The sequence below is a fragment of the Phaethon aethereus genome (assembly GCF_964289735.1).
Source record: "Phaethon aethereus genome assembly, chromosome: 20".
In the NCBI taxonomy this organism is placed as follows: domain Eukaryota; kingdom Metazoa; phylum Chordata; class Aves; order Phaethontiformes; family Phaethontidae; genus Phaethon; species Phaethon aethereus.
In genome coordinates, this window is record NC_138596.1 from 2,949,696 (window position 1) to 2,970,130 (window position 20,435).

General features: G+C 64.3%; 1 protein-coding gene across 1 annotated transcript in view; it reads right to left on the reverse strand.

Moving 5' to 3' along the window:
* The window catches only part of NIBAN2 (niban apoptosis regulator 2), a gene marked incomplete at its 3' end in the record, with an annotated part of 30,576 nt that overhangs the window by 2,406 nt on the left and 7,735 nt on the right, over window positions 1–20,435 (reverse strand). The window contains exons 2-10 of the mRNA XM_082009127.1: window positions 10,559–10,689; window positions 7,471–7,599; window positions 7,247–7,352; window positions 6,319–6,486; window positions 2,679–2,794; window positions 2,494–2,598; window positions 1,270–1,432; window positions 657–844; window positions 300–455 (exon numbers count right to left, since the gene is read on the reverse strand). Coding sequence (XP_081865253.1) covers window positions 300–455; window positions 657–844; window positions 1,270–1,432; window positions 2,494–2,598; window positions 2,679–2,794; window positions 6,319–6,486; window positions 7,247–7,352; window positions 7,471–7,599; window positions 10,559–10,689 — 1,262 coding nt within the window. The remainder of the gene's footprint in view (window positions 1–299; window positions 456–656; window positions 845–1,269; window positions 1,433–2,493; window positions 2,599–2,678; window positions 2,795–6,318; window positions 6,487–7,246; window positions 7,353–7,470; window positions 7,600–10,558; window positions 10,690–20,435) is intronic.

Consider the following 20,435-nt stretch of genomic DNA (forward strand, 5'->3'; position numbering starts at 1 on the left):
GGGGCAGCTTTGCCGTGACACCCAAGCCTAGGTGCTGAGTCCACCTTGGAAGGGTGCCCCAGGCTGCTGCCTGCCCATGGGCTCCCTCCCTGCTTGGGCTCCAGACCAAAGGGGATGGCCAGGTCCGTCACACACCATTAGCTGGGTGCCAACGAGATGAAGGTCCTTGAGACAGGACAGACATCCCGGCCAAAACCCTGCCTGGGATGGACCAGCCTGGGCTCCCCGCTCTGCCTCTGCTCCCCAGCCCTCTGTGCTCAGCCCGGGGGGATGTGGGAGGACCCCGGTCCCCATCCCACCTGTCTCATGTGGATCTGGGCCCTCTGCTTGAAGACGGATGTGCTGGAGACATCAAATCGCTGCTGAAGGCCCTCCAGTTTCAGCTGGTCCATCTTCTCATAGCACGACTGCATCTTGACGGGGTGGAAGGCCAGGTGGGAAAGCTTCTCCATGTACTGGGGATAAAGCCAAGCTCAGCGGGGCGGGACAGCCTCTCCGTGCACTCGGGTCTGGGACATGCCACCCCACACCCCGCAAGGCAGCCTGCATCACCACACAGGCTTCATCCCCACCTATTTTCCCAGCCCAGGGTCCCGCAGTGCCATCCCTACCACCCCCAAGCCCACCAGCCAGCAAGGGGCATCGCCAGGTCTCACCTCCACCAGCTTCTCCAGGCCACCCTCGTTGACGATGTTCATGTTCATGTCTGTCACCTCCTTGAAGAACACCTCCCGCACCTCGGCAAAGCCCTGGCTTGTGGGGGTCATCAGAGCCTCCAGGATGGAGGAGATGTAGGGCTGGACGTGATTACGGACGCAGACCTCCGCTTTGGGGAGGACGAAGGCTGGGCAGGGAGAAGGGGTAAGCATGGTGAGGCTCCTCCTCTGCCCTTCCAGCTCTGCAAATCAGGCTGTAAACCCACCCAAGGCCCCTCTCCCCAGACCCACCTAGGAGAGACTTGCAAGACAGTGTAAGAGGTTCTTGCAAGGTGCCCTCCGGCTGTATTGAACCCGTTCCTCCCCCATTGCCTTGATGGGGGGGTCACTGCCCACCTTGGCTCCCACCTCCTGGGACAAAGCCAGTGAGGATGTGCACCCTGGCCGCGGCGGCTGCTGGCATCTCCCCAGGGCTCCCTGGGCCGTGCTGGCAGGAGCCACACTGCACCCCGGGAACAGCCACACCTTGGTGAACAGTGGTGCTGCCACACCGGCAGCCGGTCACAGACGCAGCTACACGCATCCATGTCCACACGTCCCCACAGGACTGTACCTCGGATCTTGCTGGCCAAGTGCTCCTTCGAAGTGATGATCTGGTCCATGTCTGTGCGGATGGTGCTCTCCATCTGGGGCCGCTCCTGTTCACACTTGGCCATCGCTGCATCGTACTGGGCCTTGGTCTGCTCATAGACCATCCTATAGACGGCATCTGAGATCTGGCGAGAGAGAGATGGGGTGGTCAGCTCCCCCCACACCTCCTGCTGCCCCCAATAACCATCGCCTCTGGCGCTAGATGTCTGCAGGACCTGCTGAGCCTTCACCCATGCCCTGACCAGACCCCTCCTTGCAGCCTGGCAGTAGATTTTCCACATCAGGAAACCCCCAGCTGGGTGAGACGAAGACCCCATGGTGCAGAAGCTGCTTCAAAGTGGTGCTGGAGGGGCACAGAGCCAAGCGCTGCCTCCGTCAGCCAACCTGCCCTGGGCATGTCTGGGGATGCTGCAGGTCTAGGGACACTGGTCGTCCAGGGATGCTGGTGATCCAGGCAGGAGAGCCCCTGACCCCATTTGAAACCCGTGTCCTGCCCCACTCAACCTGCCTGGGGTCTCAGGAGCCAACCCCACGAGTGGGATGGAGCCTCTCACTGAGCCTTCACGCTCACTTTGCAGCCAAATGCCGTGATTTCGGGGCCGGCGGGAGGCAGAGCTGTTCCCCCTTCCCTCCCTTGGACTTCCCAGCTTTGCAGCTAAGACCACAGCTACTGAAAAAGCGGCATTTGTGCATTTTTAGGCTGCTCCAGTGGCACATTATGAGCCTGGTGGTAACTATCTATCAGCTTTTAAGGTTTTAACAGGCAATTTTGAAGAGCCCTCAGTCTTTCACAAGAGTTCGGGCTGGATTTAGACTCTGCCGCTCTAAAAATGGCTCGCTAAATATAGCCAGGACGGACTTCGCTCTGGGGCTGGGCTTCCTCCTGTTGCTTCCCTCGCCCCCGGGACGAGGCGGCGCAGGCAGGGACGGGCAGGGCTGCTCGCAGGGGCACAAAAAGGAGCTTTAAAAAGCCACCATGGAGAATGGTGACCCCGCGTCGCCCCGTCTCCCCCCCTTGGCGGGGGCCGGGAGACGGGGCGACGCGGGGGGCGGCGCTGGCTGCCGCAGGCAGGGAAGCCAGCAGGCACCGAGCCCGGCAGGGACGGGGGCCGGCTGTGCGGCCCCCTAAGCAAAGGCAGCGCAGGCAAGGGAAGGGCAGGCGGCGATGTCCCCCCCAGCCCCACACCTGGATCCAGGTCCGCTGGCGCTCCTGAGCCTTGCCCTTCAGCCGGGGGCCGATGGTGGTCCTCAGCTCGGGCAGCAGCTCCTCCATCACCAGGTTGCTCAGGACCTGCAAAGGCAGGAGGCTTTGGGGACCCTGCTCAGCCCGTGCCCGTCCCCCCAACCTGGGCAGCGGGGACAGGTCCTCACCTGGGTTTCGTTGCCGCACAGCATGTCCCAGGTGCCGTACTGCTCCTTCGACTGGCGGTACATGCGGACGGCATCCGTGAAGGCTGGAGCCTCCACTTTGGAGTCCTCGGAGATCCCTGGGGAGGGGACGGGGGGACAAGTAAGCAGCCCGGCACGGGGAGTGCGGAGCTGCCCGGCTGATTGCAGCATCCCCAGCCCACCTTCACAGGGGGTCCCCCACACCCTCCGACCCACGCAAGGAGCCCAGGGCTGTCACCAGGGTTGGGAGATCCCATCCTGAGCCCTTGTCTCTAACTGGGTGGGGGGCAGCAGTCTCCCACACACACCAGTGGCTGGGGGAGCTCTCACTCTGTCCACAGGCTGACCCCCCCCAGAGCAGGCAAAGGGCAGGGAGGCACCCAGGAGCCCAGGCGCGGTAGGAGGGGGGGCTCCACGACCCCCGAGAGTGTGTGGGGACTCGGGGGCACAGCAGGGGCTCAGCAGGATGGGGGGCTCAGTGACCCCCGACACTGCATGGAGCCCAGTAAGCCCACCAGCACTGCAGGACGGTGCAGCTGGGGGGGGTGGAGGAAGGGGGGCCCTGCAGGGAGCAGTGTGGCTCGGGAGGAAGAGGAAGACGGCTGAGAGGCGTCGGGGATGAGTCAGGGCCAGCGCCCGCTCCCTGAGCCAGCCCCACGGGAGGCACGCGGGGCTCCGGCCAGTGGGGCTGCCCCCGCGATGTCACTGCCTGAGTCATGGCAGCACGGCTCGCGTGGCTGCCGGCACGAGGGGGGCTCGGACATCACCCCCACTCTCTCGCAGCACCCATCAGGAGGAGAGGCAGGGTGCTGGGAGCCTGTGGCCACGTGCCACGGGGAGGAGGAGGAGGAGGAGATGGGGGCAGCGGACAGGCAGGACAGCCCCGGAGCCTGCTGGCACACATCCCACACATGTCCCTGCCTCGTCCCAGCCTCTCCGGGCTCTGGCTGCAGAGGCGCCTGCCAGCCGGAGAGAAACACTCCTGGGAGAGAACCCCGCCGGCACCCCGACTCCCCTACCCACACCCGGACCCCTGGCAGGAGGGAGGCAGGATGGGACCGAGCCCAGGGTGGCCCCGTGGCGACGGGACCCCCAGAAGAGCCACCCAGCTCGGAGGCTCCCAGAGAGCATCCCCGCAGCGATGGCAGCAGAGGGTCATGGCACGTCCCCAGGCCGCCCAGCGAGCCGGCGTCCTGGGGAGACGCAGCCGGGGGTGGCTTCTCCCTTCCCAGCAGGGACAGCCCGGGGCAGTGAGCGGATCTTTTCCAATGCACACAGATTTTTCTAAGATGATTACATTTAACTCCAAGCCTAAGCAGCTTTTCCTAAGGGGCAGCTTAATATACAGGGGAAAAAAACCGCTGAGAAAGTGAAGTCTGACCCTTTCTCAGTGCTTGGTGGGAGCAGCAGGGCTGAGCTTTCGGGGGCCAGGGCTTCTCCATCCACGGCTCCTTGCAGCTCAGCACCACCTCCCGGGTGAGCCAGGCTCCGCTGCCCTGCCAGAGCTGCTACGGCCGAACCTCAGCCTCCAGATCACGCAGAGAGCGGGGCAGGATTCGCTCCCCGAGAAGCCACCGGCGCCTGCCCCAGCGTGGTCGCTCGGCACGAGCAGACAGGGCTGGCGGCAAGAAGCCACCGTGCCACTTCACAGGGCAGATTTAATGAGTTTGTTTCATTAATATGCGGCTAATTAAGCACTCATCTGAGCTCGCCTTGTAGGGGACGGGACGCGACCACCCAAGCCTGGACCCTATCCTGGAAAGGCTCCCGGGGGGATGTGCTGGGAGTACCCGACACCGGAGAGCGATGCTACACCCCGACTTTTTCAAAGTCCACCCTGCACATGGCACAGGATAATCTCCTGTTGCCGGGGGGGAACGGTGCTGAAGAAGAAATGTGAGTTTGAAGATGCTTTTTTCCCCAAAACACAGCTGAACAGGGCAGCCTGCCTGCAGCAAGGGGCAAGAGCCGGCGGCGTGGGCACTGCTCATCCCGCGGGCCACCACACAGGGCAAGGGCTGTTCTCTGGGCAGCCAAGGGCACCCAGGCTCTGGGGAAACCAGGCTGGACACCTCCTGCCTGAGGAACGATGTGGCACATCCACGGTCCTTACAGAGGAGCTGGTGTTGCAAAAATACAGTTTTAAAAAGAGAGGTGAAAATTCCCACACTAATCACAACCGGAGGCAGAAACAGAGCCTCTAATTTAGGGGGAAAAAAACCCCAACATTGCTTGACAACAACAAAAGAGCTTTCATGGAATCCAAAAGAGTATCTCAGGCCTCGCAGGAGCAGCGAGGGGCAGAAACGGTGTTCGGGAGGGGAGAACCGTCTGACGGAGAAACCCAGGCTGGCGAAACGCAGAGACCCAGCAGCGCCCAGCCTTGCCTGGGCCACTGCCCACCCCCGGCAGCTTTTTTCATCACATGCTGAGGAGGAGGAGGAGGAGGAGGAGGAGGAGGAGGAGGATTTAGTGGCACAGCCCTGGCTGGCAGCGGGGATGGCGGAGGGGCTCACGTCTCTCCTCTCTCCCGCAGCAGCACCCGGCAGGCGGGCAGGGGGGAAATTAAAGATAAAGGAATTGGCTTTTTGTTAGCAGGAGAGGTCGATGCCTCTTCTACCAGGAGCTGGTTTTGCTCGCAGTGCCCCGGCTTTGTGGGTCCAGCCAGCAAGCACGGGGGGTCCTGGGGTGCTGAGCTGCCTGCAGAGCGATGCTGCGGCAGCATCCCGGGGGGCTGAGCAGCTGGGGGGGGGGTCGCTGCACCCAGCCCCACCCCAAAGGAGCCCACACCCTGAGTGAGCTGCGGGGACATGCTCATCCCGAGGAGCTCAGATGGCCCCAGCTCACCAACCACACATGGATGTGTTTTGCAGCGAGGAGCACCAAAAGGAAGGGAAAGAGAAAAGCTTTCAGATTGAATCTAACAGGGGAGGATGGAAACCCCCACCGAAACCCAGGCTCCTGATCCAGCCCCTCTACTCTGCTCCCTAAACAGCAGCTCTGGCAAAATTGGGACTACAAGCAGCTCCCAGGAGTGAAAGAAGTGCTAAAAAAATAGGCAGCATCGCTCTTTGCCCACTAAAAGATCCGATTTTGAGCAGGTTTCAGCGCTGGCACCTCCTTCCCCAAGAAACTTCCCACCATCCAAGGCACCGCCGAGACCTGGGTCTCAGCCCAGGCGCGCACCGGCCGCAGCCAAGCAGGAAAATCGTGTTTTCCTGCCAGTGTGGCTGACGTGGGAGGCAGGTCCTGCCTCTGCCCCGGCCCCTCGCAGCCCCGCACCCCCTCTGCCCGCAGTCCTGGCTGCCCGGGCCGTGCCGGCGGCGCGGGGAGCCGGTCAGTGGGGCTGGGAGCTTTGATGACTTGAATTACCAAATATTTTCTGCCTCGGGGTGGATCCCTCCTGCTCCCCACCCTTGCCTGGGGAGAGGAATGAGATACTCAATGATGCTCAACAACTCCCAGCCGATTCTTCCTCTTGACCCCCAAATCATCCCCTTTGGCCCAAAAACCCAACGCAACCACCCAACGCAGGGTGCCCAACGCCCTCTCCGGAGGAGGAGGACGATGCTCTCCCCACCTCGGACCCCCGTGCCGTGCGTCCCCCGCCAGCGTGGCTCACCGTTGTTGCAGTGCCGTACGCAGTCCTGGAAAACCGCCCGCCACTTCTCCTGCTCCTTGCCCGTCATCACGCAGAAGTAATAGTGCCGGGCGTAGGGGTGCCAGAGGATGAGGGGAAAATCCGTGGGGCACTTCAGGATGGGGGAGTGCCCCGATTTGGGTGTCACGCCTGCAGAGGGGGAAGGATGCTTTGAGGAGGGGATGGGGAAGGACAGGGATGGGGATGCTGCAGGGTCTAGGGTGTCCACCTCCCCCAGTAATTGGGGTTAGAGGGGCAGCAGGGGCAGACAAGACCCCTTGGCTCCTTCCCAGTGCCTTTGCTGTGAGTTCTACCAAAAACATGGGGCAAAGAGCCTTGTTCTTCCAAAAAGGAAATAAGTGAAACAAAAAAAAAATATTAAAAAAATCATTATTTCCAGTGTGAAACCCTCCCCAGAGCTGCCGGCCTGACCCCGCTGCCGTCGTGCCCGTGCCCTGAGCCAGCAACGGGCTCACTGCCCTACACAAGATGTTTCAGCAGCTCCTGTCCCGCTCCCTGGGGGCTGCCCTTGGGGACCCAGGGCAGGCGGATGGTGCGTGAGGCGGTGGTCAGTCCTCCTGGGAGCCTGGATGGAGGAGCAGGAGCTGCTGCCTTGGCCCAGCGCTCCCCAGGAAAGGGAGGCAGGGGCAGCGTGGGGCAGCTCTCGCGGAGCTGCAGACCCATTTTCCTTCCTTCCCCGGGCAGCTGTGGCAGGAGCCCAGCGGCACACACCTCACCCTGCACCCCACAGAGGGAACGGGGCTGTTCTCCTTCCCCACCACCCCCTCCAGAAGGTCCACAGGGATGCCCACACCCCAAAACCGCCCCTTCCCATAGGTGCCCAAGCAGCATCAGGGTGCAGGGGACCCCATGCATCCCTCCACACCCTGCAGCCACCAGGACCACTCACCAGGCAAGCTGCTGTTCACCAGCTCCAGGTACCGGTCCACGGAGGTGAGGATCTTGTAGCCAGCACTGTTGATCAGCACACGGGGCGGCAGCTCCCGCTCATAGGCCTGAGCAGAAAATGATGGTCATGGATGATGGGGAGCACAGCCATGCCACCGCAGCGATGGTGTGTCCCGCTTTGAAGCTGTGCCCACCAGAGATGGGCGAAAGGGCGATGCCCCTCACCAGTTTGTTCTCGTAGAGGACCAAGCCATAGTTGTGCGGCACCACGCAGAAGCGGTTCCTCCACTTCTTGTTCTCCTCGATGTACTGGAAGAGGTTGCCCGAGTAGATGACGTGGTCTTCCAGTGGGACCTGCGGGGAGGAGACACGTGGTGGGTGGCACAGGGCAGGCAGGGAGGGGGCAGTTGGGTACCCTTCCATCCCGTGGCCAAGCCTGGCTTGGGGAGCTCAGCAAGGTCCGTTCGTGGTGGTTTGGGTGGGATTTTCTGTGCTAGGGCTATGCTGAGGGTCTCCAATTTCACCACTGCATTATCTCCAATATCATGGCAAATTTTGGTGCCTGAAGGGATGCATCTGGGTGACAACCTGGAGGGTTCCACATGCACAGCCTTAGAAAACCTCAGGAAGCTGCATGTGGTGGTGTTCACCATGGTGGTGGTCACACCTCTGTACCTGGCATCTCCTTCCTGGGAGATACACCAGGCTCAGCTGAGTGCCCTGCGCTCTCTTGGCCAAGCAGCAAGTTGGAGCAGAGCCCTCCAGCAGCTCTTCCCAGCCCCAGCTGCTGCGGTTCCCCTGGCCTGGGGCAGGCGGGAGCATGCATGGTGCTGCTCGGTAGCGGCCATCAACTAGAAGGTCCTGCCAGGGTGCAGGTCAGAGGCAAGCTGCAGGTGGCAGGAACGGAGACCTGCCCTAGCATGGTCTCCGGATGGGACATGGAAGAAGAAAAGCAAGAAGCCACCTCACAGAGCCCAGCACCAGACGATGCTTAAATGCTCTGGACTTCGTGGAGGACCAGCGACAGGAACAGGCTGAGAACATCCCATGCCCACGACCACCCCCCCGGCTGAGCAGCCCCTTGCTGGCTCTCCAGCGCCTTTTGGCCCGCACACCGGCAGCGTTTACGCCATCCCAAACACAGGCTGGCTGAGTGAGCCAAGAATTTGTCCCAAGAATTTTTATGATCCCAGGAACATAAACAAGAGCCAAGAGCTCTCGTGAGGGCTGGAGCGTGCGGCGGCCGCCTCTCCTGCCATGGCCACCCACCGTCCGCCACGGTGGCCATCAAGAGGGACCGGCCAGGCCGTGGGTCCCACCGTGCACCCAGCACCAGGACCTTTCTCTCTGCTCTGTCCATCTCCTGGTTCACAGGCACCCCATCGCCTTCCCCAAGCCCCCCACCGCTCCCCGACCCCACACCCCCTACGGCGGTAGGGAGGCCTGAGCAGCTTGGCTCAGCAACCAGGCTGACAGCACCTCCTGCTCCGTACTGCTTTCCAAAGGCCTTGAAGGGGGCGAAGAAAGCACGAAGCAAGCCCTGCAGGGCTGGGGGACGAGAGCCCGAACCCCAAGGCCACCAGCGGGGATGGGGGCAGAAAGGTGGTGCCGGCTGCGGGAGCACCCATCAGCACCTCACCGGCATGGCTCATCCAAGGAGAACCGGCCCATATAAACCAGCTTCAAAACCGCTGGCCGGGGCAGGCGAAGCCGTACAGACCGGCTGCTGATGAAATAAAGCCCAGGCTGAGCTCTGACATGGGCCCGGGGGACCCTCGGCCGGGGAACGGCTGCTGGCGGCCACCAGCGCCCTGGGGAGCCCCGGCGCAGCCGTCCCCTCCTCGCACACCCTCCTCGCCCCGGGGAGGCACCGAGGCGGCACCACCCAGCCCCGGCAAATATTTGGGACGGGCGGGTATGAGCCAAATTGCTAGGCTGGGCAGGGAGGGGGCCAGGCAGCATGAGGGCAGGGAGCCCGTGCTGCCTGCATCCCTGCCGCGGGGACGGGGCACGATGGGGAGCGAGACCTGGGTCTGGATACGTCAGCTTTGGGGCTCGGCCGGGAGAGGCAGGAGGGGGTGTTACGAGAAGAGAGGATGCTCGGGGGCACGTGGGGACATCGGCCCAAGGCCACGCCATGTGCTGTCCCCACCGCTGGCTGGGGACGCCTGGGCTGCTGCAGACAGCAAAGGCAGAAACATTTATTCCTTGTTCTCATCTCTGCTTCTCGTCATTTCAGGTGGCTGAGCCTGACCGGGCTGACCCCAGCCCGCTGTCCCCCTCTGCCCGGGAGGGCCTGCGGGAGCTGCCTCCGAGCACCGCAGCCCCACAGGAACGGCAGAAAATAAGGTAAAAAATAAATAAAATTAAAAAACAGATTCCAGCTGGACCTGCCTGAGGACAGGGAGGATGCTATCCTGCATCTTCTTGACATCCACATCCACATCCACAACTTTTTTTGGGCATATCTGGGGAGGGCGAAGCTTTTGGAGCCCCGGTGCGCCCCGGCTGGAGGCTCTGCCTGCGCCCTGGCAGGGGACGGGCAGCAGACGGGACGCGCGCAAGAGGAGTGTGCTAGTTATGCACCGGTGTTCCCGACCGCCTCGCCTCGCCGCCGCTCCTCAGGCGTTCCCGGGCTCGCTTGCTGGAGCCGTTTAATGCAGCAACCGACCTTGGGAGGGAGGTACCCCCCGGGGGGGCTGAAGGCAGCTGCCAAATTGCGAGGAGCCCACGGGACACCCTGCCGAGGATGCGGGGGTCCCGGCTCCTGCCCTCCACCCCTTTGTTTCGCCCAACACGCCCAGCACCCAGGCAGCTTTCAGGGGAGATGGGGCACATCCAGGCGCCTGGGCAAGGTGTCACCTTCAGGGGTGAGCCGGGGAGGCAGCCGCAGGGAGCACCCAGGAGCCGGAGGACGACAGCCCGGCACGTCCCGCTCGGGGCTTCCCTGGGCACGAGGGGGTCCGGGGGGCTCCTGCCAGCCCTGGCGTCAAGCACACCCATCCGTGGGGGCTGCAGCCAAAAGCCAGCCTTGCCCCTGCTCGCTGGGCATGCTCGTTGCATGGGATGGGAAAGAAAACCGCCACGGAGAGCCCCACGTGCTGCACGGATGGTGCGTGACGCCACGGGGATGGGCTGCACCAGTGGCTCAGGGGCTACATCCCGCCCCGGAGGGGCCGGGTGGGGAGAAGGGACGTGCTGTGCTTTGGGGAGGACGTCGGTCCCTGCTCGCTGCGCAGCGGATGGAGCTCCCCGCCAGCCCCAGACTCGGGGTCTGGCCACAGCGACTTGCCACGCGGAGCTGGGCTCCTACCTTGCGGTGGAGCAGCTGGGCCTGCGGCCCTCCATTGCCTTCGATCTCGTAGCGGACGCTGTTGAAGAGCGCGACGCCGTACTGCTCCTGGTAGCACCGGCAGAACTCCCCCAGCACCTTCCCTGTCTTCTCTGCGAGGGGAGAGCAGAGCCGCGTCAGGAAGGGGCTGGTTTTGGGGGGTCTCCTTGATGCAGACCCCCCCGGCACCCTGCTCGGATACCTTCCCCCTGCCCTCCACACCCACCCGACGCCTCCCGTCACCCGCCCGCCGCTGGGGCAGGATTCGGTGCGGGGCCACGGCCGAGCCCGCTGCCCTCTGCCCTCCCCGTCCAGCCCAGGGACGATTTTGGGGTCGGCACCATCTTTTTTTGGCCTTTCACGTTAATGCCACGGATTCCTCTCTCCAGCAGGAAATTCCTGACATTAAGCCGATTCCGGCCACGCTGACGGCTTCCTGCGCCTTGCGCAGGTCCCCAGCCCCACTCTGACCACCTCGGCCGGCTGAGAAGGGGGGGCACACCCCCCCCCAGCCCCACACATCACTCACAGCCCCCCCAGCCCCCGCTGCGCCCCCGTAAGGGCCATCCTACAGAGGGGCTGCGCGGCTGCGGGCTCTGCCGCCGGCGACGCTCAGGGCCACGCGTGCAGCAGGGAAGGGAAAAGACAGCCCACCCCACCCATGCCCCCCACGTCACCCCCCAGTGCGAGGCAGGGACCCCCACCAGGACCCTGCCTCCAGACCGGGGTGAGCCCCAGGTGCTGGGAGAGCTTGAGCTGCCGGGTGCTCCCTTGCACCCCACATCGGAGGAGGTCCCCTCCATCCCGCGGGTAGTCCCAAGGCAGCACCCTGCCCCCCGTGCACCCTGCCCCACGCAGCACCCTGCCCCACATGCACCCTGCTCCACGCAGCACCCTGCCCCACATGCACCCTGCGCCACGCAGCACCCTGCCCCCCGTGCACGCTGCCCCACGTGCACCCTGCCCCACGCAGCACCCTGTCCACACGCACCCTGCCCCACGCAGCACCCTGCTCCACATGCACGCTGCCCCACGCAGCACCCTGCCCCCCGTGCACCCTGCTCCACGCAGCACCCTGCCCCACATGCACCCTGCCCCAAGTGCATCCTGCCCCACACGCACCCTGCCCCACGCGGCACCCTGCCCCACGCGGCACCCTGCCCTCTCCCCTCCCCACCCCAGCTCCAGACCCCAGATGGGGCTCCTACACCAAAAACCCCGTCACAAAGCACCACAGCTCCAGCGGGACAACTTCCCCGGCGCTGCCCTTAGCACACGGGGCCTCTACTTTGAATTTCGCTCTCAACTTTGCCCCAGAGACTCTGAAAAGGAAAGAATTTGAGTCGCCTCCAACTATTTCTGACGGCTCGGCCTCCGCCAGAGCGCTGGCGACGGGCGCGGGGAGGAACGACGCTGGCTATGCATCCCCAGCGCGGGAGCCAGCACGATGCTGGGGGCATGAACCCAGACAAAACAGACCCTCGCGCCAGCCCCGGCACAGCTCGGCGCGAGCCAGAATCTCCAGCAGCAGCCGCGCTCGCGGCCAAGCCGGCACGAAGGAGCAGCCTGCTGCAGGGTGCTGCAAATCCCCGTGGGATGAGCAGCTCCGGAGAAAAATGCCGCTCGAGGACAGAGGCTGGGGGCAGATAAACCCATCCCCGAGGAGACGCTGGCACTGCCAGCACGGCGACGGGAGCAAACACGGGCAAGCCAGCATCTTGCTGTGCCGGGGCTGAAAATCCCTTTAAATTTAAGCAAACTTTTTTTGCTGCAAAGAACGAGACGCCTGCTCGTCCCAGCAGAGAAATTCCTCGCCCCCCATTTTGGAATTTTCTCCTGGAAAAGAAAGAGCTCGCAGCCACGCCGCGCCTGCGTCCGCGCCGCACCTCTGTTGCAACTCCCGTCTACACGACTGTAGGATTTTGGCCGGGGCTCTGGGCAGCGATGCTGACAGCTGAGATTTAAAAGGACATTTTGAGGTTTCATTTCCGTTCAGTTCATGGGAAAAAAAGAGCCCCCGGTCCCCGGGCAGGCGAGACGGCTTAGTCACTCATTCTTCCCTGATTAACGACGGGGCCAATTAGGAGGTCTTAAGTAAATGGAAAAGCAAAAGTCAATTACTTGCAGACACTGAAACAAAAGATTTGCGGTGAAATATCCAAGGTGACTGTATCTCCTCCAGCCCAGCAAGCCCCTCTGGGGTGTGGAGGGGGTGCTGGGGGGCCACCGCTGCTCCCAGCCCGGTGCCCCGCTGGCACTGGCCCTGGCTGCCCCACCAGTCACCACGCTCAGCCGCGGGGAGGCGAGAGGGGCAGGGACCCACGGCGGGGTCGGCAGGAGGTGACACAAGGTGACACTGGATTCAGCAAGACCTGGACCGCTAGCGGTGGTACAGCTGGGCTTTGCTCGAGCGCTGCGGATGGGAAGCCCACGCTGATGATGCCAGCGGGTGCCCTGATCCCCCCACACCCATAGCACCCTATGTGGGGCTCATGTGCCCCTCATGGGAACTGGCCAAGCCACCCACTGGCTCCTTCACCAGGCTGAATAAAACCTCCCGGCAGCGCTGGGGGCTACGGAGAGCATCCCCCCGCCCCGGCTGCCGGGACCTGTGTCCCCTGCCTCCTCCCAGCCCCTCGCCTGAGCTCCCCCCGCTCATGGCGGGGCGAGGGAGGGATGGGGCTCAGCTGGCTCCCACCCGCAGCCACCGCCCCGTCCTGGGCGCAGGCTCAGACACCCACGGCAAAGGGCTTTGGCAAGCCGGGCGCACACGCAGGGACCTCAAAGGGCGGTGCCGGGTGTCCCCAGCCGCCCACAGACAGTGCTTTCCCAAGCCTGGTGTTTGCTTTGGGATCGCTGAGCTCCCGGCACCGACACCCTCCCGCCGCTGTGGGTGCCACCACCCCGGTCCCCGTCACATCGAGCCCCGCACACTGCAAACAGCACCGTGCGGAGGCACCGGTCCCCGAGTGGCCGCGGTTACTGGGCTGGCACAGGCTCCGGCACGTCCCTCTGGTTTCTGACAAGGGCAGGGGAAGCCACCAGTTTTGTGGTGGCAGAGGGGTGCCAAGAGCACCCACCAACGCCTGCCTCAGCAGGACCCCCAGCGCTGGCTCCTCTGATCACAGGCTTCAGCTGTGATCAGGGTTCACAGGGTTCCCCTCCGGGCTCCCCTCCTTCCCTCGCCGGCCGCCCCCATGACTAAGCCGCACGTGTTGGCTGCAGGGGAGATGATAAAGGGGCTCTGCAGCAGCCGGCTCTGCACGGGGAGGGCAGAGACAGGGCTCTGGGCATCCCAGCTGCCGGGCAAATCCCCGAGGCCAGGCTGGGCACGGGGCTGGTCGGGATGCGGGGAGCAAGGAGTGGGGTCCGGCTATGCCACATCAGCTCCGCACCCCCAGCCGGTCCCCAGGGTCCCACGCACCCTCCCTGTCACCCACCCAGCCAGCACCGCCACCCTGGGCACGGCAGGGTGAGCAGCCCCTGCGAGGACGCCCTGGCAGGGGGATGAAACAGGCAGCACAGGTTTGTCCTTGTCCCAGTTGACGCCCGAGGACTGTGGAGCCCGAGGCTCGTCTGAGCGAAACCAGCCGGGAGAGGCGGCTCCTGCTCCTGCCCACCTCCCCGACTGGTCGTGCCACCGCAGCCGTCACCCAGCCCGAAGCAGCGCCAGCGCAACGGCACGGGCCGGACGGGAAGGCAACAGCCCCAGAGCAGCCGGTGCCACCGGCGATGTGGGTTGCACCCCAAAGGCATGTGCAGCCCTCGCGTATGGAGAGGTCACGGCCCGGCCAGAGCAGCCCTGGTCCAGGGCTAGTCTGTTTGAACCAGGGCAGGAGGTGGATCTCGCCCTCGGAAGGACTCCAAAAGCCGCGGCAAGCTGCCCAAGCTGGTCCAGCAGCCTGGACTGGCTGCGTCCTGCCCCTGGAAGCGTCTCCAGCACCATCAGCAGCCCCACACATGCACATCCCACAGCAGAAGCCAGCTCTTATCCTGACCTCCCATATGACCAGGGCCAGCTCCAGCTCTGGCAGCTCTTAGAGCAAAGCCAAGGGCAAAAAACGAGCCAGGAGCTCCAGGTCGAGCCCAAAGACCTTATCACCTGGAGAACAGCATGGGCAGCTTGATCGTACCATTCCCTCCAGCTGCTTTTATTTGCTGCCTGCAATTTCTTTCACCATGGTGGGGAGACCGGGGCTCCAGAAACACCACCCTGGCAGCCCCTGGCTTGCAGGCAGCCCTGCCAGCACGAGTGCGTGGCCAGAGCTCGTTTTCCTCATTACTCTTGAAATCATGTGAAAATGAGAGTGATGCTTTAAATAGCCCAGGCCGTGGCCGGCAGAGTCAGCAGATCTGGCAGTGGGGAGGTCAGATCAGCGGTGCCCTTCTTGCTCGCCGCATCCATGACCTAGGGAGGATGAGAGCAGGATCTGGGCTGCCGCAGCACCACAGCACGTCCCAGGTGGGACAGAGCCTGGCAGGGACAGGGACGTGGCTCCCCGTGGCTGGGGACCCCCTCGGCCTCCCTCAGCACTGGGCTGAGCTGCACGCCACCGGGCAAAAATCCATCGCTCGGCAAAGCTCATCTTCAGATCAGCATCCCCTCGTACCCCTTCAAAGACACCCGATAAGATGAGGTTGGGGATGTACCTTCCCCTTGCCAGGGTCTTGGGTGGGCAGAGGGTGCACTGCTCCTCTGCACCCTAAAAGGCCTTCGCCCCTCCGCGCCTGGCAGCAGCCGGGCCACGGTCCCGGGACTGCCTTTGGGGGTGCAGAGCTGCCTCCTGCTCCCCCCGCGCTGGCCTGGCTGGCCCCCGGGACACGGCCACCATGCTCGTGGCCCCCAAGGGGCAGGGAGTGGGTCCCCGGGGCGGCATCGCTGCAAGCGTGCATGGCCGGGGGGAGCACCCCGGCTGCACCCGGGGGACGGGGCTCTCCCAAACGCACGGGGCGGGGCGGGGACAGCGGGCGCTGGGTGCTCTGCCTCTGGGCTGCTCATGCCCAAAGCGGCGCGTGTACCCGTGCACACCCACATGCACAAACACGCACACGCACATGCACATCCATGCACAAACACGCACGCGCATGTGCACACACACACCCATGCACAAACACGCACACACCCATGCACACGCACACCCATGCACAAACACGCACACACCCATGCACACGCACACCCATGCACAAACACGCACACACCCATGCACACACACACCCATGCACAAACACGCACACACCCATGCACACGCACACCCATGCACAAACACGCACGTGCATGTGCACACACACCCATGCACAAACACGCACACACCCATGCACACGCACACCCATGCACAAACACGCACGTGCATGTGCACACGCACACCCATGCACAAACACGCACACACCCATGCACATGCACACCCATGCACAAACACGCACACACCCATGCACACGCACATGCACACCCATGCACAAACACGCACGTGCATGTGCACACGCACACCCATGCACGCACACACCCATGCACATGCACACCCATGCACAAACACGCACGTGCATGTGCACACGCACACCCATGCACAAACACGCACACACGCGCACGCGCACCCCCCGGGGAGGCTGGAGGCCAGAGTCTGACAAATCCGAGCAGGAACAGTCATCCGCTGCCTCCCTTCAGCCCACATCCCGTTTTGCAAGCCCAAAGCCCCACGTCCCTCACGCCAGACACACCCTCCAGAGCCCGTCATCCCTCTGCTGCTACTTAAACGTATTCGGGGGGGGTGAGGGTGCCTTTGAAATCCCAACCTTCCCCAGGAGCCCCCCCAGGAGCCCCCCCGGGTTTATGTAGCTGAGATGAGTGGGAGCAGGAGTAGCAGCTGGGAGCAGGGTGCCCAAGCCCTTGTGGGATGCCGCAGGGATGCCTCACCAGCGGCAGGGAATTTTCCCCCTGGTGCAGAAAAAAATAAGGAAAAAGAAGGACAAAAAAGCTCTTTGAAGCGGAGCCCCCGGGCCGGCTGAGCCGGGGCCCCCGCACCCGTGACGAAACCTCTCCTGGCTCATTTCCCCCGGCCCCCGCGGGACGGCCTGACTCAGCGGGGCCGCGGGAAAGCCCCAGCGCCCCTGCCTCCACGCAGGCCCCCCGGGCCCCTCGCCGGCCCAGCGGGGGGGCGATGGCATGGGGTTTGTAGCCCAAGGGAGGAGCGGCCACCGGCGGGGCCCTGCCATCACGTCCCCTTGCTGCGTGTCCCTACCCCGCGGAGGTCCCTCTGTGCCGTGGTGGTGATGGCCCGTAGGACATCCCGCTGGCGGGGGACCCGTGTGAGCAGCACGAGCTGGCCCGGCCAGACTTGCCAAGGCTGTGGGGGGAGGAGTTAATCACTAATTAAGCCGGTAAATGATTAGCGAGCGGGGGCGGGTTGCTGGGGGAGCGCAGGCTCCCAAGCAGCCCCGGACCCGGTGGCACTGACGGGGACGTTCAGGGGCTGGCGCATGGTGCCACCAGCCCAGCCATCCCTCAGCTCGGCGAGGCGAGGGTGGACAGAAGCAGGTTTCCACCCGGATACAGGCAGCAAAACTCAAAGTGTCCCTCTTTGCCCGGCCACTGGCTCCTGGGCGCAGGCAAGGTGTGCCGGCAGCCTGCGGCGAGGCAACGGGGCACTGCCCGCTGGGACAGCCCCATGGCACCCCCGGCTGTGCCCAGCATGCCAGGGAGTGGCCACCGGCTGGCGGTTCCCATGCCCGGCACGCGAGGCGGGTAGCGGAGCCGCCAGGATCCTGCCTGCGCCGGGCCAGCGGGAGCGGAGCCTCGGAGGACGGGCAGCGCCGCGGCACACGCTGCCCGAAAAGTCACCCAAGCACCGACTGTGCCACACCGAGCCCCTGCTCCGCCCTGCCCCTCGCGTCCTCGCTCAGGCTGCTCCGCTCCTTCCCGGCGGCCCGGGAGGACGGCGAGGGTGGCTCTCCCAGCAAGGGAAACCGGGGACGAGGCGACCGCAGGGAGGCTGATGCCACCGGGCCGGTGAAGGATGCCTGGGTCGTCCCTGGCAGCAGGACTGCTCCGGCAATCCCGCACCGCTGCCTGCTCTAAATGTGCCCCGGGGGGGGGTTGCTCGCTGCCCCTCAGTCCCCTCGCGTTCCCCGAATCCTGGCGTTAGGCAGACAGTGTGTCTGGGCATCCCCCGCCGAGGGGGCACAGCATGGCGGGGACAGGGTGCACGTGGGGACAGGGTGCACAGCATGCCCTGGAAGGGGTGCACAGCATGCCCGGGATGGGGTGCACAGCATGCCCGGGATGGGGTGCTGAGCCACATCTCAAACCAGCAGCACCCTACGAGCCCTGAGCGCCACCCGCAGCTGCTGCGCTGGGGAGGGTGGGCTGGGGGTGACCCATGGACACAGGCTGTCCCGCTGGGCCCGGAGCCCCGCTGCCGTGCCAGCCGGCACGGGGACCTCGCCCCGCCACGGTGCTGGGCCCGGCTCAGCGCAGGATCGTCCCTAAGAGATTTTAGGAAAGGCAGCGGGACGGGCCACGGCCCGGCTCCGGGCAGGCTCAGCATCAGCGACACCGCGACAGCCAGCAGAAGGGACGGCGCAAGCGGTGCCACTGTCGATGGTTCGAGAAGAACCACGAGCCGCTGCACCTCCCTGCAGTGTGCCGGGCGAGCATCCCGCAGCACCGGCGGGAGCACCCGAAGGGTTAAGCCCCAGCTGGCAGCTTCGGGTTTTGGGAACTGGAATCTGAGTTCATTCCCACCCAGAAAACACAAACTGCTTCACATGGGCCTGAGCATCCTCCCGGGGGGTGCTGGAGCTGGGGGGGCCGGGCACCCGCTCCCCACTCGGGAGGAGCCAGTGGCAGAAACGGGGCTGAAAGAGGGTTTGTTCCTGACAAAAGCAAAACCCGGGGGCTGACCCGGTAGCGCTTCGTATTTTCCCCTCTCCTATAGACCAGGAGAGACTGCAACAGGGCAAAACAGGAAAGCAAAGACAGTTTTCCCTCTCACCTCCCTGCACCCAACGCACTCTTCACACAACCCACCCAAACCCAGCCCGGGGCATTTCTGCTCAGGGCGCTACTGGGATTTAGACTGAGTTTATCTGGAAGAATAAAGGCGCCTGCTCCCGGCTCTCTGCCCCCGCCTCCGACGCCTGCACCCGGGGCGCAGCTCAGCAGCAGGGGACCCGGCAGGATGGGGATGGCTGCCTGACTCCAGCACTATCCTAAAATCCATCAGGAATATTTTTCACCTACACATCAGCTCAGAGGCACGGTGTGGGTGGAAAGGGGACGCGTCCTGCCACCCCCTCGGCAGCAGCCCCGTGCAGCTCCGCGCCGGCAGTGCCGGGGATGAGCCAAGCGGCCGGCTGCCCTCTGACTCACGCCTTTGCGGGAAGGGTGGGCAGGACGGGGGCTGAGCGGCAGGAAGGGATGAGGCAGCGCGGCCTCGGAGGAGAAACCAGATGGGCCCAGGCCTGAACCAGTTCGTCCTCTCTCGCCCTGCCTTTGCCACGCTCGGCTCTGCCTCCGGATGAGTCAGAAGCGCCCGTAGTGCCAGCTCGGGGCTGCGGCACCCGTCGGGGATGTGGCTCTCTCCTCCGCTGCCTGCAAGGTGCACCCTTCACCAGCGCCCAGCACCCTGCGGCACGCCCCGTCCCGACGCTGGCAGCACCCCGTGTCCCCAAGGACGTCCCCGGAGATGCTCCCGGGGGGTCTGTCCCCTCTGTGGCAGCACCCACCCCGTCTCCCAGCACCGCGCCCAGCCGCGGCGGTTGCACAACGCTGCTCCCCTCCCAGCCCAGAGCAAACAAACCTGCCGAAGCGGAGCCGTGCCCGGCGCGGCCGCAGGAGGATCTAAAGCAGACCACGAAATCCACAGGGCCACAAACGGAGCAGCCACATTCGGCAGTGGCTCCTCAGCCTAGAAACAGCCAAAAAACCCCGACGGCGCTCTCGACCGCACTTTGGATGCCCTTCACCCACAGCTCCAGCTCCTCAATCCCAGCCACGAAGCCAGACTCAGCTCCCTGCATCAGCCCTGCTCCCGTGACTCGGGGCCACATCCAGCCCAGCAGATGAAGGATTAGAGCCCGGCTACGTGCCGGCGGGTGTTTTCCCGTGGCGTGGATGCCGGTCTCCCGCTGCTCCCCGGGAACAAGGCTGCTGCGGGGCTGCGTGCAAGGAATGTGCATGTGAATAACAAACAGCGTTCGGTGCCTTTGAAGGTCTCCAGAGAAGCTGGTCGGGGCTGGATTGAGCCCAGCGCGAGATGTCTGCCCTGAGCCTCCCTGCCCAAACAGCCTCTGAGGGGTGGAGGCAGGAGGAGATCCCCTCCTGCCCACCCAACCCTGCCTGATCCAGGCAAGACCCTCCTGCCCCGTCCCTTCCCTTTTGAGCAGCCTTGCCTTCAGGGTGATGCTCCAAAGCCATGGGGCACAGGTGCCCACACAGGCACCCCACAGCTGGGCTAAACCCACCCCAGTCCAAGGTGCCACCTGTCTGGCGGGCACGGGGAGCGGGTTCAAGCCCAGCAGAAGAGGTGACTGCACTCGCAGGACAGTCAGGGTACGTCCCACGGGCAGGGAGGCGGCTGTGGAGAGATGAGGCATCCCCGTGGAGCAGCTTCGGTACCACCCCCAAACACCATGCTGGACCAGGACCCACTGACTCATCCTGGCTGCAGTCACATCACCCCACATTGTCCCTTGTCCCTCAGGGTCCCACCAGTGCCTGGCCAGAGCTGCCAACCCTTTGGGTGCTGCCCCCACGGCAGGTGCTGCCCCACAGGAGGGTGGACTCAGCATCACGCCTCCCCAGATAAGGCCCCACTCATCCACCAGCACCGGCCCGGCAGCATCGCAACTCCGGTGTGGCGCAACC